At 36.6% G+C, this 17,073-nt stretch overlaps 1 protein-coding gene across 1 annotated transcript in view; it reads left to right on the top strand.

Annotated features, from left to right (window-relative positions):
* The window catches only part of USH2A (usherin), a 743,753-nt gene that overhangs the window by 549,863 nt on the left and 176,817 nt on the right, over positions 1–17,073 (top strand). Inside the window, exons 50-51 of the mRNA XM_042925179.1 lie at positions 2,313–2,481; positions 16,119–16,340. Coding sequence (XP_042781113.1) covers positions 2,313–2,481; positions 16,119–16,340 — 391 coding nt within the window. The remainder of the gene's footprint in view (positions 1–2,312; positions 2,482–16,118; positions 16,341–17,073) is intronic.

Below are 17,073 nucleotides of genomic sequence, written 5' to 3'. Positions count from 1 at the left end.
AAACTTTACCATGTATTCAAACCCTGGTGAACATCAGACCCTGGAGGGCTTGTTAAAACACAGATAGCAGGTCCCAGCCCCAGAAGTTCCGATTCAGGAAATCTTGGGCGGGGCATGAAAATTTGCATTTCTAACATGTTCCCAGCTGATGCCTCTGGTAGCCATACTAAACAGCCAGGATCTGTTCCAGGAACCATATTTTGAGAATCACTAGATTACAGACTTGCTCTGGGAAACCATAAGATAAGCAAAAGTCTCTTCAAATATTAGGTACACATTTATCAGCTCAACTTAATAAAATTTCCATATAGGTTTCCTGAGGCAGCTAACTTGAAGACTGAATTAATAGATTAAGAAATATTCTCTTTATATGGAGGCCTCCCAAGAGAAACGATTGCTTAAAATTTCATTTTGGGGAACCACCAATGATCTAAACCTAAGGGGGTTAGAAAAAGGGCATAAATTTCATGTGTCTAAAGGAGCTTGAGAATGGCAATGGAATTGAAAGAGCCAATTCTAAGGGGCCATCATCACTTAATAAACATTTCATGATGGGGCGCCTGGGTGGCTCAGTTGGTTGAGCGTCCGACTTCAGCTCAGGTCATGATTTCACCGTCTGTGAGTTCAAGCCCTGCATTGGGCTCTGTGCTGACAGCTCAGAGCCTGGAGCCTGCTTCCGATTCTATGTCTCCCCCTCTCTCTGCCCCTCCCCTGTTCATGCTCTGTCTCTCTCTGTCTCAAAAATAAATAAAAACATTTAAAAAAATTTAAATAAACATTGCAGTGAAAGTTTCACAAGAAAATGTAAGTACTAGACAAGCCTGCTAAAAGAAAAGGCTGGATGAGCTTAAGTATCTAGAAACACACTCTATGTGAATTGGACTTTAACAAATACTTTGAGACCGTATAACAAAGGACAAGATTTTAGGTCCCTGTCAAAAAATAAGAGGAAGGCATGTGTTGTTTTACCCTGAAAGCAAAAATGACCAGCATCCTTAAATCTCAAAGAAACACATAAAAAAATTTTGCTTAAGTCTTAAAGATGGAGCATGATTTCAAAATTCACCTTTCATACAGGGTATGACATCAAAGAGAAAAATCACCCAGTGTATCTTTGGCATTAGACTAATTTTGAATCCTCATTGCTAATAACTAAATACAGAAAAAGAAATTCATTACAGTTGGTTTAGTATCGCTACCTGACAAACCACAGGGTAGACTTTGATTTTTAAGGGCCCTGTTTCTTTGATCTTTGATGATTTTTGAAAAATGAATGAAGTCCCAAGCTAGTGGCCCTTATGAAGACTTAGAGAGTCCACAGTCTACTGCCTCATAGTTAGCTTGAATCATATGTGGGTACAAGCTAGAAATAGCAATGTGCAAAATGGAAAAAGAGAAACACCTCTTAAATAGTGGTTGCCGTTGTCTGCCACAGGAAGCTTCTATCTAATTAATGTGACTTATGCCAAGTGTAGGTTCTGAGGCTACATTTCAGCAATTATTTAGCATTTGATTTGTTATATATACGGAGTGTCAGTCTCTCAGACCTCAAGTGAGCATGCAAATAATTATTTGATTGTTCAAGCACATAATTTCTTCTACAGCTCCTGGAAAAAAAAACACACATTATTGAAACGGCTTTTCAAAATTAATTTCCATATAATTTTTTTAATGTGGTGACCTATATATATATATATATATATATGTGTGTGTGTGTGTGTGTGTGTGTGTGTATATATATATATACATATACACACATATGTATACACACACACACACACATATATATATACACATATACATATATATAAATGTTAGACTATTGAGACTTCCTTGTCTGAAGATTGGGTTCATAAATAAGTGATCATCTAAATTATAAGGATAATACTACTTATTAAAAGGAAAAGAAAGATCAGTGAGAGACAGGTTTCCATAAATGTGTTTTCAAATTAAACAGTCATTAAAATAAAAACATATATATGAAGCTAATTGTTCATTTACAATTCTAAATCTTCTTTACATTGGGAGCACTGACATTCAAAGGATAATTCATATGTATAGAGTGTGATAATATAATAGAGCACAAAGCATGTTTAAAGTCTTAAAAAGTTACATGGTATCAGATAGCATTTATAGAATTTAAATGATGCTGGAGAAATGCATTTTTCAAACTTCTGAATTTTTATCAATACTGTACTACATTTGGTCTCAGGTCAAGGCCTATTAGAACATAATTGTATCACGTGAGATAGGATGGGGTATAGTACTTTGAATTGCGCTCATATTTCTTTAATCCCAATTCCCGACTTCAGGTTTGTTGTAATGGAGTCCTCCATGACCCCCAGCCTGGGCACCACTGTTGTGAAGAGAAGTATATCCCATTCGTTTTGAATTCAACTGGGGTTTGCTGTGGTGGCCGAATACGAGAGGCTCAACCCAATCATCACTGCTGCTCTGGGTATTATATCAGAATTCTACCAGGTGAGAATCATTTCCGGGTGTGCTCAGCGTCAGGGAGCAAGACTTCCTCTCCTCTTCAAGGTCCCTCTAGCTGCATTAAAATCACATTGACACGAGGCAGATTAACAGGAGAAAATCCAATTTAATGCCATATATACGAGGAATCTGCACAGACGTGGAAATTCCAATGGCAGCCAGGCAAAATGAAGTATACACGTCATTCTGAACTAAGGGTAAGGGTGTAGGGCTCTGAGACATCAGAGGAAAGGAATGCACTTCACAGGGCAGTAGAAAGAAGAGTAGATGTTTGGTAATTAGATGTTTGCCCTGCTGTATAGATGGGTCATTCAGATGAAATTTATCTCTGCTAATAACCCTTATTCTGGGAAAGACCCCCAATTTAGATTATTCTATGTAGTTAAGAGAGGGACAAAAGTTTCTCTTCAGCCTGCAAAGTCTCAGTTGCCTTCAACTCAAAATAATCTTCGCTCCAGTGTGGCTCATTTTGGGGAGGCTGCCCTTGGCCCCTACATTGGTAATCTGGGAAGCTGAAAAAGCCAACACATGACTCATGCCAGCCAACTACTTCAAGCACCTAAACAACAAAAATTCAATGACTAACACATAGCCAATGGCCTGCTTTAAATATAATTTCTTCCCTCAGCTTTGTTGAAATTTAAGCAAGACTAGGTACAAAAAAGAGAGGGAATACAAGGGACTTACAGTATCTACTACATAAGGAAATATATCCAGACCTGGATAACTCTCTTTATTTTGTGACTTTATTTCAATCATGTGGCTAAAAATTTTCACCATAAATTCTATGACTTTCTAAGTGTTCCACTGCATGAAGCCATTCTTCATGTCTTCCATTTCTATTCTGGACTATGTATTTTTCCCGGATGTATCAGAAACCCAAATTCTGAGACTAGTCCACTATCAGGCTAGGTAGGGCAAAAAGAGGGTTGCAACAAAGAATAGCAAACAGGGATCTTTCCCTCCCCACCCTATTTTTTTTTTATTTCTATCAGCTGACTGAATAAACCATTGTCCAACTTTCAACTACACAATGTCCAGTGAATGCAATTGAGAATAAAGACAATAACCATTGGTATTTATAAAACACAAAGTCTCTGGTAGGTTCTGTATTTAAAGGTTTTACTTATGATACCTTATATACTTTTCACAACTAGGAGATTGGCATTTTCTCTAAAGTTTACAAATAAGGAAACGAGTTCCGAAAGGGTCAATGACATAGCCAGATTCACATAGCTGGGGGTGGACACGTTTCAGTGTGTCTTTCCAAAATCCATGCTCTACTCTACTTACTCTTTTTGGGTGGGTGGGGGAGGGAGGGTGGAAATCTGTTATTTACTTTATTACTTTTTTTTTTCCAGGTTTTTACTTAAATACCCGTTAGTTAACATACAGTACAATGTTAGTTTACATAAAACACCCAGTGCTCAACACAAAAAGTGCCCTCCTTAATACCCATCACCTATTTAATCCACCCCCCCCACCCACCTCCTCTCCAGCAACCCTCAGTTTACGCTCTATAATTAAGAGTTTGTGCACGCCAATGTTTACAGCAGTATTAACAATAGCCAAATTATGCAAAGAGCCCAAATGCCCATGGACTGATGAATAGGTAAAGAAGATGTGGTATATACAATAGAATATTACTCAGCCATAAAAATGAATGAGATCTTGCCATTTGCAACAACGTGGATGGAGCTAGAGAGTATTATGCTAACGGAAATAAGTCAGTCAGAGAAAGACAAATACCATCTCATTTCACTCATATGTGGAATCAAAGAAACAAAACAAATGAATATGGGGGAAAAAGAGGCAAAATAGTTACTATTACATAACAAACATATGTTAATATGTATTAACATAGTTTTTAAAATGACTATTCCAGACTTCTAAATATCTTCACTATGGTCACTGGCAGTTAGTGTTTATCCTGGAAAAGCCATTGACAATACAGATTTTTTTTCCTACCACCTAAGTTTAATGCCTACGTCTTTAGAAGCACAGAAAATGGATATGAGGCAAAGAGAAGAAAGTTAAGTGTTCAGATGCCCAGGAAAAGCTGAATGCTTTGAGATATCTAGTTTAACATGAAATTTATGCCAAACATCTACTTAATTCAGGTATTTTACCTTGTGTTTGGCATAAATACATTTACCCAGCATAAGTAAAAGGAGAAATTGTCTTATCCAGCATCTCTTTGGCAAAACACTGGAGCAAAAAGGAAAGGAGAGGTAATTAAATACCATGCAAGTTTATTCAAAGCAGAGAATCTCTACTCTTCTTAATTTTTCCTTAATATCAATAGAAAAATCTGTCTTTACAACCATACCGTTATATCTTATTCTCTTGCAAAAATACTTACATAATTGAATAACTCTTAATCAACTAGATCTTCCAAGTAAGAAAACACAATGGTGACGAAAATAAGGATTTTGTAGAAAACGGTTAACTTCTTTATACTGGAAATCATAGCGTTAGCAACTAATCAAACTCTACCAAATGTGTTACTCTCTCAAAATAGTTTGCACTTGGGGAGTTGTCAACTACATTTCCTGTCTTCCCTCCCAGGCAAAAAGTTGCCCTGAAAAATATAATTAAATAGATGAGATGGGCATGTTCTGTTGTTTTCTTCCTGTTGCTCAGACCAATGGATCACACAGGCTTTCCTCTAATTCTAGCAGAGAGTTAGATAATGGTGTTTTTATTTCTAAGTCACATTAAAATCTTTGATGTTATGATTTGTAATTAACTGTTTACACTCTGAGAAAATATTCTCTGTCCCTTTGACTTGATGAAAAATAATTGGTTGCACCCATCACAGCTATTAACTCTTAGGAGATTTGCCTGTCACCTTTTCAATCCTAACAACGTGTCAGATTTCAAACTAAGAAAATGATCTTTTTAAAAAAATAAAATAAAATTTAACTCTTTTCTCCCTAAAAAATGAACTAAGCCATTTATTGACATTATTCACAACTTTTCGGTAAGTAACTTTTGAAACAAGAGTTTTTAAATTTTTTTTAATGTTTATTTATTTTTGAGAGAGACACAGAGCGTGAGCGGGGGAGGGACAGCGAGAGAGGGAGACACAGAAGCTGACCCGGGCTCCAGGCTCCTAACTGTCAGCACAGCCCCACACAGGGCTAGAACCCACGAACTGTGAGATCATGATCTGGACCAAATTTGGACGTGCAACTGACTGAGCTACCTACACTCCCCTTGACACAGAGTTTTTAAAACCTTCATGATCTGTATATGACATGCACATATGCCACATGCTCACTCAAACCTCAAACATTTTAATATCTTCCAAACTGTTGAGCATGGCCCACTTTGGACTCCTTTTAACTAGTTCATTTTTCACAGTATTAGAATGCCTACCATGGTATCAAGGGAAAAAAAAATCCAATCTCATGGAATAATCAAAGAGAGTGTTTTGCCGAAATCATTCATCTCAATGTACCCAAATGAAGAGATTATATTGTAACCTCTATGCTCAGCCAATGGTCTTTGTTAACTACTTTAACACTGTTTACATCAAGAAAGAAAGCATAGTGACCCCAAGCCATCTTGTATCTAAATGCAATTAAAATTCAATCAGTACTCTGTCACTTCAAGGCTGAGATGGGTACAGGCATTTTGATATTTACAGATAAGTCTGAAATATTGGTTAATAATATTTACTTCATTTTTTTTTCTCACAACTTGCCTTCACAGCACCCAGTAACAAAGCGTGGCGGAGGAAAGAATGCTTATTCCCCTCCTCTTTTTTTTATAAATATGCTAATGACCTCAAGCTAAATGTTAATGTGGGTCATTCTTTGATAAGAATAACAATTAACTGTTAAGACTGGTAGCTTTTAGAGAGAAAACATTTTTAAGCCTGTCGTGAAATAGATTCATTTTGAGAGGTTAATGAGAAGGTGACTGATCCTTGTATCTTTTGTCTAATAGACCTTTTTTGAGGGAAAAAAAATCAGTTTTGCTTCTCATTGATATAATCCACATCTCTTTTTATAAAACCTTTTTCTTCTGTCAGTAACTAAGTAAGATTCTGAGGGATTCGAGGAAATGTAGCTAAAATATTTAAACCAATTAATATTTGTTATCCTCAAACTGGCTTTAAAAAATGTTAGTTTTCCCCAAGATAGATAGATAGATAGATAGATGTGGACAATACGTTTTTTCTAAGCCCACTGTTGTCCTAAGTGATATTTAATTAACTGGTGCTGCCCCTGGCCCATGTGACACATTATGTTAAAGAAAGTTTGTCAAGAAGAGACTGCTCTCTGGCTAAGGAGATTTAAGAAATAGGGGCAACCACATTCAAGACCAAATTTGAAAGTCCTTTTACCCAAAGGAATATAACAAGTACAGTGACTTTACTAGTCACTGTAGGCTCATTCCTCCTTCATTGGCCTCTAGTAGATTCATCATTAAAAATTTAGAATTTTCTTCTGCTTATAAATACCATGTTATAGGATCCTTTCAAAGACTATCAACTAAACCAACTGCCCCTTGCATTCTAGGAATTCATATTTTGAGAGAAACCTGATTATGCCTTGGCCCACTCTGTATTTTCCCTAGAGAAATGAAAACTTATGTTTACACAAAGACCTGCTCACAAATGTTTATAGCAGCTCTACGCATAATTGCCAAAAACCAGAAACCACTCAAATGTCCCTCAGTGGGTAAATGAACAAACAGTGGTATATCCACACAAAGGAAGACTGCCCAGCAATTAAAAGGAACAAACTAGTAATAAATAGATATGATCTATGATCTATTACTAGTAATAAAAAGATACTATGATGAGTGAAAAAAGCCAATTTCAAAAAGTTACTTATTGTAAGAGTACATTCGTATGGCCTACCCAAATGAAAAGACAATCTCTAGCGAAGGGGAGCAAATCAGTGGTTGCCAAGGCTGATGGGTGGGAGGAGAGTGTGACTGTGAAAGAATAGTACAGAGTTTTGGGGGGAGTTGAAGTTCATTTGTATCCTAATTGTATTTCTGTGTTAAAATTCATAGAGCTATGTGTCCCCAAAAAGGTCAATTTTCAACGTATGATTTTTTTAAATAAAAAAATGTTTAAGTAGTATGCCTTAGAATTCAATTTCCATTTTATAAATAAGAAAAGTAAGACGTAGAAACAAGACCAAGTCACCCCATTAGTCAAGATTGAAATTTGCATGATTGAAATTAGATTGGAGTGCCTGGGTGGCTCAGTCGGTTGTGTTGGACTTCAGCTCAAGTCATGATCTCATGGCTCATGAGCTTGAGCCCCACATTGGACCCTGTGCTGACAGCTCAGAGCCTGGAGCCTGCTTTGGATTCTGTGTCTCCTTTTCTCTCTGCCCCTCCCCAGCTCACCTGTGTCTCTCTCTCTCTTTCAAAAATAAATAAACATTAAAAATTGTTTTAAGTTAGATTGAATCATTAGAGATATTGTGTTATATAATAATGTGATGACTGCATACATGTAACTTAATATATTTTTCTGGTATATTGGTAGAACAGAAAGAAAGGAAATTCATCTCCATTAAAATTACATTGAAAATCCGTAATAAAAGAAAGCAAGCAAAAATGTCCCAGAGACTAGACTCCTTATTTCAGGGAATATTGTCTATGATCATATTTTAATGAAAGAACAAAATTCTGTATAGGGTTTTGCTGGTTTGATGCTGAGTAATTAGTAGATAAGAATGATGGGCTTTGGAGTCAAACTGCCTGGTTTCACATCTCATCTGTTTCACTTATTAGTTGTTAGACCTTCATTAAGTTACTTAAACTAAGTAATATTACTGGGAGCCCAATATCTCTGATTTCCACTGAGCTCCTGAATTAGAACCCCCAAAGCTTTCATGTGCAAATAGAAGGAAAAGTTGATAGCAATTGGGGAGCATAAGACTAAATGGGGTTAACAGGAATCCTTTAGGCGACAGAAGATAGTCTCTTAGGAATTACTCTAGAGCAAAGACTCAAGTGTGTCCACTTTCATCACATCCTATTAAAGGGTAGCCAGTTCATAAAAGCTAGGAATCAAATGTCTAATGGACATTGAGATCCTATGAGACCAAAGATCCTCATTGATTCTTGTTGATTCTAAGGGACCAAGCAATCCTTTATCTAAGTTGAGTTTTAGCAATTGACTGGGGAAGTCACAAATAGCTTCCAACCTTTAAAGAGAAAGAAACTTCCCATTTTTCATGACATCACAGTCTAAACTCTAGACCCTAGAAACTATGCTTTGTTCTGAAAAAATGGAGCTTGGAAACTGTGTCCTTTGTGTGCTACTACTGTCAACAAACACGGAGAATCAATTTGTCAAGCTTTCTGGGGAACATAACAGAAGGTGAACCACACATTGTGTGAGAGTGGAGTTTTAATGAGGAAATCCAGTATCTTCAGTATGTTAGCTTCTTGGGGCAACTGTAACAAATTACTAGAAACTTAGTGGCTTAAACCAACACAGTTTTATATATCTGACATTTCTCAAGGTCAGAAGCTCCAAATGGGTCTCACTGGGTGAAAATCAATGTCAGCCAGGCTGCCTTCCCTTCTAGGAGAGAGAATCCTTCTTCTTACCTTTTCCACCTTCCAGAGGCTGCCCACATTCCTTGCCTAGTGGCCTCCTTCCATCTTCCAGGCTTACAGTGGCCATTCAAACCTTTCTAACATAGCATTATCAAACTTAATTCCATCTGCTACTTTAGTCCCCTTCTGCCATACAACATAACACAGTCACAGGTTCCAGAGATTAGTACATGGACATCTTTGGGAGGTCATATTCTGCTTACCACACTAAGGTTAAGGTTAAATAATTGTGAGAATTAAAGTGGCATTTCTATAAACTCTTGGGGCATAGCTATCCCAAGTGAATTAAAAGTCTGAGTGCAAGAGTAAATGAAAAACTGTTGAGAATACTTCTATTACTCTAAATTAAGCAACTGTCTCAGGGATTAAAGAGAGGATAGTATTAGGTTGGGAACCACAGGAAGTGAGGAGGCACAATCTTGTTAATGACCCTAAAATCTTGGACAAAATGGTATACAGTCATTTATCTTTTTGATGGAACAAATAGGATATTATAAGAGTTACTATGGGGAATAACAAGTCTTTTCTGAAGGTATGTGGATACAATGGACCTGATTTTCTTCAACAGCAATTTTTTTAGTGGATTTTTAGCCAGTTTCAAGAAGGACATAGCCAGATTTATAAAGACCTTTAAAGGTTTAGCCTCCTCTATGAATCCCATATCTAAATACTCCTTGACCCACAGGCTCTTGAAGACAGATTCAAGATATGAAATGTGGATCATGAAGGCATCAGGTATTAGATAATCAATCTGTGCCATCATCAAATTACAGGCTGGGGATTCTTCTGGGAGTTCCATTAAGAGGTTTCTGGGTCCACATTTAATACTGGCATCCCATTTACAAGGTAGATCTCCTCCCATCAGATGCACCAGAGTAGAATTACTAAGTAAAAAAAAGTGTGTCGATTACAGAGAAGACAAAGACAAAGACAGAGTCTGAAAGGCATTTGAAATCTCTATCTCTTATTCCTAGGAAGGAATGATAGAAATATAGATGGGGAGCCTGGGTGGCTCAGTCAGCTAAGCATCTGACTTAGGCTCAGGTCATGATCTTGTGGTCTCTGGGTTCGAGCCCCACGTTGGGCTCTGTGCTGACAGCTCAGAGCCTGGTGCCTGATTCAGATTCTGCCTTTCCCTCTCTCTCCTTGCTCCTCCCCTGCTCACACTCTCTCCTTCTCAAGAATAAGTAAATATTTTAAAAAAAATATTTAAAAAAAGAAATATAGTAGAATTTATGGTAGATCATGTAGCCCCAATATTAATTACATATGAAAACTTCTATTTCTATAACTGCATGAAAAGTTCTGTTTTTTGTGTTAAAGGCAGTTATAAATTGACCAGAGCAGCTACTCTCACAGACAGGGGTTGTTTTATCAGTGTTTTGTCTTTTTCCTTTTTTGGGTCTATCTTTCTAGCTAAAGTAGAGCAAATGTTCTTCCAATGGCCCTTTTTCTTATAATAATGACAGTTGTCTTTTTGTAGACTAGACATAGATGTGTCCTTGTTTTTGCTTTATCTAATTGCTTAATCTGAAAAGCTCTTAATCTGATCTATTTTTTCCTTTTTTTTTTTTCTGAGCCAAAGTATCTTCCAAATGCTCACCAAGCTCTTATGATTTAGAGAAGGCACAGTCTACTAACCTATCTTCTGTTTTCTGAGAAATTATGAAGTCTTGATTTCTCTTGAGGCCAGAGTATTCCTGGTGGTAGCTAAGTGGTCTGTTGAAGCCAGGCATGGAATTATGTTTCCCCTGTTTATGGAACTGGACTTTTTTATTGTGGTAAAGGAGTGTGGGACCCAAGGAATTGAACAAAAATCCCCTACCCCTGGACAAGCAGAGCAAGACTAACTCCATTTTGTGCTATACCCACCATGTCATGTATAACCCCCACATGACCTACTTATTGCTTAAGACACTCCCCCACCCTAGTCAAGCCGCTGAGCACACCCTTACTGGAAACCGGCTCATATAGAATGCGGAACCCCTAACCACCAAAGAATGTAAACCCCGCCTTTTGCCCGCCAAACTTGTGCGCCAATTCTGACCAGAGTGATAGGCTAGTTCAAACAATTACTATAGGGTAAATTGTAATTCAATTGGCCACCTGCGTGTGGACTGACATGACTATGCAACTTTCTGTGTGTGTTACAATCTCATTGGCCACTGGCCCCTATAAAACTGCTACGCCTCTTAACCTAGGGGTCCAAGTCCCTGCTCCGCTGTGTCGGGTATACTTGGGCCCAAGCTCGAGCTTGCAAATAAACCCTCATGCGTTTGCATCGGTATCGGCTCCTTGGTGGTCTCTCAGATTCGAAATCAGGGGCATTACAGGAGACATAACAAAATTTATCATTTTAACAAGTTTTAGGTGCACAGTTTAATAGCGCTGAATACATTTACGTAGTTGTGCAGTCAGGACCAGTACTGTTTCCAGAACATTTTTATCTTCCTAAACTGAAACTCTGTACCCATTGAACATTCACTCCCCATTGTCCTTTACCTCCAGCCCCTCACAACCACCATTCTGTTTTCCATCTCTATGAATTTGATTTCTCTAGGTATTTCATATAAGTAGAATCATATAATATTTGCCATTTTGTGATTGGTTCTTTCACTTACTGTAATGTTTCCAAGGTTCATCTGTGTTGTAGCATATGTCAGAATCATATTCCTTTTCAGGCTGAGTAACATTCCATAGTATGTATCCACCACATTTTGTTTATCCGTTCACCTGTTGATGAATATTTGGGTTGTTCCCACTTTATGGCTATTGTGAATAATACTGCTATGAACATTGGTGTACAAATATCTGTTTGAGTCTCTGCTTTCCATTATGATTATTTTTTTTAGCTTTCTACCCACAAGTGGTATTCCTGGATCATATGGAAATTCTGTGTGTCCTTTTTTGAGGAATTGCTGGAATGTTTTTCACAGAAGCTACACCATATTATATTCCCAACAATAGGACACCTAGTCGGCTCAGTCGGTTAAGTGTCTGACTTCATTCAGCTCAGGTCATGATCTCATGGTTTGTCAGTTTGAGCCCACATCAGGCTCTGTGCTGACAGCTTGGAGCCTGGGGCCTGCTTCAGATTCTGTGTCTCCCTCTCTCCCAGCCCCTCCCATGCTGGCATTCTATCTTCCTCTCTCTCTCTCAAAAATAAATAAACATTTAAAAAAATATCTTTATATTCCCAACAGCAATGTGCAAGTTTATTATGTGCAAGGGTTCTAATTTCTCAAATTCCTCACTAGCATATTATTTTCTGTGGGTTTTTGTTTGTTTGTTTATAATAGCTGTTCTTCTGGGTATGAAGTAATATCTGATAGTGATTTTGATATGCATTTACCTAATAATTAATAATATTCAACATCTTTCCATATGATTACTGGTCATCTGAATATCTTCTTTGGAGAAATGTCTATAAGAGTGCTTTAGACATTTTTTTTTGATTGGGTTGTTTGTGTTTTTGTTGTTAAGTGGCAGTTCTTTAGACTTTTTGGATATTAGTCTCTTATTATTTATATGATTTACAAGTGTCTTCTCCCATGGGTTGCCTTTTGACTCAGTTGATAGTGTCTTTTGATGCATAACACTTTTAAGTTTTTATGAAGTGCAATTCATCTACTTTTCTTTGGTTGCCTTGTACTTTGGATCTCACATTCAAGAGTTATTGCAAATCCAATGTCGTGAAGCTTTCCACCTATGTTTCTTCTAAGAATTTTATAGTTTTAGCTTTTACATTTAGGCCTTTGACCACATTGAGTTGATGTTTGTATATGGTGTATGTATAAGGTAAGTGTTCAACTTCATTCTGTTGCACGTGGATATTTACTTTTCCCAGCAGTGTTTGTTGAAAAGATGGTCCTTTCCTCATTAAATGGTCTTGGCACCCTTGTTGAAAATTATTTGGTCATTTTGTAAGGTTTATCTCTGGGCTGTCTATTCTTTTCCATCGGTCTATCTGTCTATCTTTGTACCAGGACCACACTGTTTGATTGTTAACTGTATCTTTGTGGTATTGATTGCATCTTTGTAGTAAGTTTTGAAATCAGGAAATATGAGACCTTCCAACTCTGTTCTTTTTCAAGATTGTTTTGGCTATTTAGGATCCCTTGAGATTCCATTGCAATTTTAGGATATATTTTCTACTTCTGCAAAAAATATTGTTGGGATTTAGATACAGATTGCATTGACTCTATAGATCATTTGGGGTAGTATTGATGTCTTAACAATATTGTCTTTTGATTCATGAACATGGGATGTCTTATTTCTTTATGTCTTCTTTAACTTCTTTCATCAGTTTTTTGTACTTCTCAGTGTGTAAGTCTTCCACTTCCTTGGTTAAGCTTATTATTAAGTGGGTTTTTTTATATACTATGTTAAATGGAATTGCTTTTAAAAAAATTTCCTTTTCAGATTGTTGATTCTTAGTGTATAGAAACACGACTAATTTTTACATATTGGTTTTGTATTCTGCAACTTTGCTGAATTCTTTTATTAGTTTTAACAGGATTTTGGTGGAATCTCTAGGGTTTTTTTTTACATATGAGGTTATATAGTCTGTGAACAGAGATAATTTTTCTTAGGCCATTTCAACTGGGCTGTCCTTCATTTCTTTGTCCTGCCTAACTGCTCTGGCTGGCTATCTATTTCAATATTATGTTGAATAGAAGTAGCAAAAACTGACAGCCTCATCTTCTTCCCGATCTTAGAAGAAAAGCTTTCACTGCTGATTATAATGTTAGTTGTGGGTTTTTCATACACATCCTTTGTTATGTTGAGGTAGTTTCCTTCTATTCCTAGTTGGTTGAATGTTTTTATACTAGAATGGTGTTGGATTTTGTCAAATGCTTTGTCTACATCATTTGAGGTAATCATGTATTTTTTTTTCTCCATTCTGTTGAAATAGTATATCATATTGATTGACTTTCATATGTTGAATCATCTTTTCATGCTTCCCAGGAATAAATCCCACTTGGTAATGTGGTATAATCATTTAAATGTGCTCTTGAATTCAGTTCACTAGCATTTTGTTGAGAAGTTTTACATCAATTTTCATAAGGGATATTGGTCTGTAGTTTTTGCTTTGTTTTTTTCTTGAAGTGTCTGTCTAATATCAGGGTAAACCTGGCCTCATAAATTTTGTTAAAAAGTATTCCTCTTCAGTTTTTTAGAAGAGTTTGAGAAAGATTAGAATTTTTTAAACGTTTATTTATTTGAGAGAGAGAGAGAGCATGTGTGAGGAGAGAGGCAGAGAGAGAGGGAAAGAGAGAATCCCAAGCAGGCTTTGTGCTGTCAGTGTGGAGCCCGACTCAGGGCTTGATCCCACAAACCGTGAGATCATGACCTGAGCCTAAATCAAGAGTCAGACAGTTAACCCAACCCACTGAGTTACCCAGGTGCCTTGAGAAGGATTAATACTAATTCTTTAAATGTTTGGTAAATTTCACCAGTGAAGCCATTGATCCAGAATTGTTCTCTGTTGGAAGGTTTGGACTTTGCTTCAATCTTGTTACTAGTTATACATCTATTCAGAATTTCTATTTTTTCATAATTCGTCTTTTAGGTTATATGTTTCTAGTAATTTGTCCATTTCATCTGGTAGGATGGATTTTTGACCAATGAATATGGACAAGAAAGACTTCAAGGATACCTGCTAGAGTATCTGGGTTTTTTTTGTTCTTTATATATCTATCCATACTTAAATATTGTCCCACATTTTTAATATCATTTTGGTAAGCAAATCGTCTTGCTTTTACTAACAAAGTTTTGGCATATCTTGACTTCACACATAGATAAACTAATTGATAAGGGAGTCCAGGACTATAAATTCCTAAGGCAATCCTAAATTCTTCAGTGAACTTGAGCCTTCCTTTTAAGAAGGCTTGGTAAGTCATTAACTAGATTATTTAAATCTTATCTGGACCATCCAAGGCTTAGAACTAAAAGACCTGCCAGGCTGGTGTATATACTCACAGACCACAGATCGCAGGATAACATGAAGAGATATTGTCCAGGGATAAAGATATGTTTTAAAAGGGGAAGTGGAAGAGAAGGAAGAGGGTCTGTTGAAGGTGCAGGAAAAAGAAGAGGAGTAAGGCAAGAGGAAGGAGAGAGTGAAGGTTCAAGGGTTCATAAAGGAGGTCAACTGAGGAGGTCAACTGAGAGTTGGGTCATGAGATAGAAGTACAGTTTGAATTTTAGATCCACCAAGTCGGTAGTCCTTTCTAAGCTATCCTTAAAAGAATAAATTTAATTTTTTTTTGTCTTTTGGAGTTTTCCTGTCTTTTAGAAGCATCTTCATATCAAAAAAAGAAAAAAAAAAGGAAAAAAAAGAAAAAAATGCTGCCTATTGATATTTATAAAATTTAAACTCTGATCCCAAAGCACCAGGCAAAAGGTTATTTTATTTTTGTTTCAAGTTTCCCAGAATATCATGTAAAGGGGGAATGTAAGTACAGCTACATTAGTGAAATTCAGTGTCTGTCATAGCCCAGAAAAGTATTAATGTGCTGACTTGATACAGAATATTTTTACCTCCTCTCATTTAACTGAGCTTCACATCAGAAGTATTTTGTTTGCTTAAATAAATAAAATTTGGTTAAAGAAATTATAATGTAGGCAATACCAATTTTATGTTAATTTCTGAACCCACTCCACTTTCAAAAAAAATTACACTAATTAGATAGAAAAGTATTTGTAGGCAAACTTTTTTGTAATACCACTTACAATGTTGCCAGACCTACTGTGTTCATTTACTAGGGGTGAGAGAGAAAATAGGTAACATAGCATTGCCTCTAAGTTACCATGTGTGTATGTGAGCAGACCCATGTTTATACGTCTTTAATTGAAAATTTTTAAATTGTTTTGAAATTTTGTAACTCCAAAATGACAGCATTCTTTCTAGTAATTCTGTCAACCAGTTGGCATCTGCAAGATGATTGTGATAAAATTTCCTTGTGAGTCAAAGCATATTTCTTTTAACTCCTGCAATGATTGTTATTGTCCTAAATTGACAGGTGAAGTATGTTGTCCAGATGAACAGCACAATCGGGTTTCCACTGGCATCGGCGACTCCTGCTGTGGCCGAATGCCTTACTCCACCTCAGGAAACCAGATTTGCTGTGCTGGGAGGCTTCGGGATGGCCATGGCCAGCAGTGCTGTGGCGGACAGATTGTGAACAAAGACTTAGAATGCTGTGGTGGAGAAGAAGAAGGCAAGGTGTACAGTCGCCTTCCAGGTAAGGAGCCCTTGTCTACTTTTCAATCGGTGGAGATTCTGAGAAACACAGGTCGGGAAATTGCCCTAGATACAAAGCAAATAAGTAATTAAAGCTCATGTGAATTATGTCTAATACATTTAAGTATATATTCTACAACAAATGAAAATGTAATCTCACCTTTTTTTATGTTCGTGGATGCATTTCATGAAAATGGATCAAAGCTCTTTCCTGTTGAGAAGTGTCATATCCACCATAAACAAAAACAAACACAAAAACACACGTGAATGCATGCACTGGTTCTGGATCAAGAGAATATTTCCTAGCAATGCTAACAGTATACAAAATTATTATTGATGATATGTCAATTCTTTTGCTCCCTTATTCTTTGGTAGCTATGAAATTAACACTAATTTTAATAGCAATCATTATCACTGATTGAGTGCTTACTATCAACCAGGTACTATGCCCAATGTTTTATGCATTACTAACTCAATCCTTTTTTTTTTTCAATTAATCTTTATAACAATCTTACTAGATAGGTTCTATTATTGTCTACATTTTAAGAATGAGGAAGCTGAGGCACAGAAATTAGTCACTTGTTCAAGATTCCATAATGAATTTTTGGGTGCCTGAAAGTTATATAATTTGGGGGGTCCTCTTTAAGGAAAGAAAATAAAATGATGAACACATGATTAAAATATAAAAATAATATTTATTTAGAAGGGGAAAATAAATTATGAAAATTACAAAT

The sequence above is a fragment of the Panthera leo genome, chromosome F3, assembly GCF_018350215.1.
Source record: "Panthera leo isolate Ple1 chromosome F3, P.leo_Ple1_pat1.1, whole genome shotgun sequence".
In the NCBI taxonomy this organism is placed as follows: domain Eukaryota; kingdom Metazoa; phylum Chordata; class Mammalia; order Carnivora; family Felidae; genus Panthera; species Panthera leo.
This window is presented reverse-complemented; position numbering and strand designations above follow the sequence as displayed.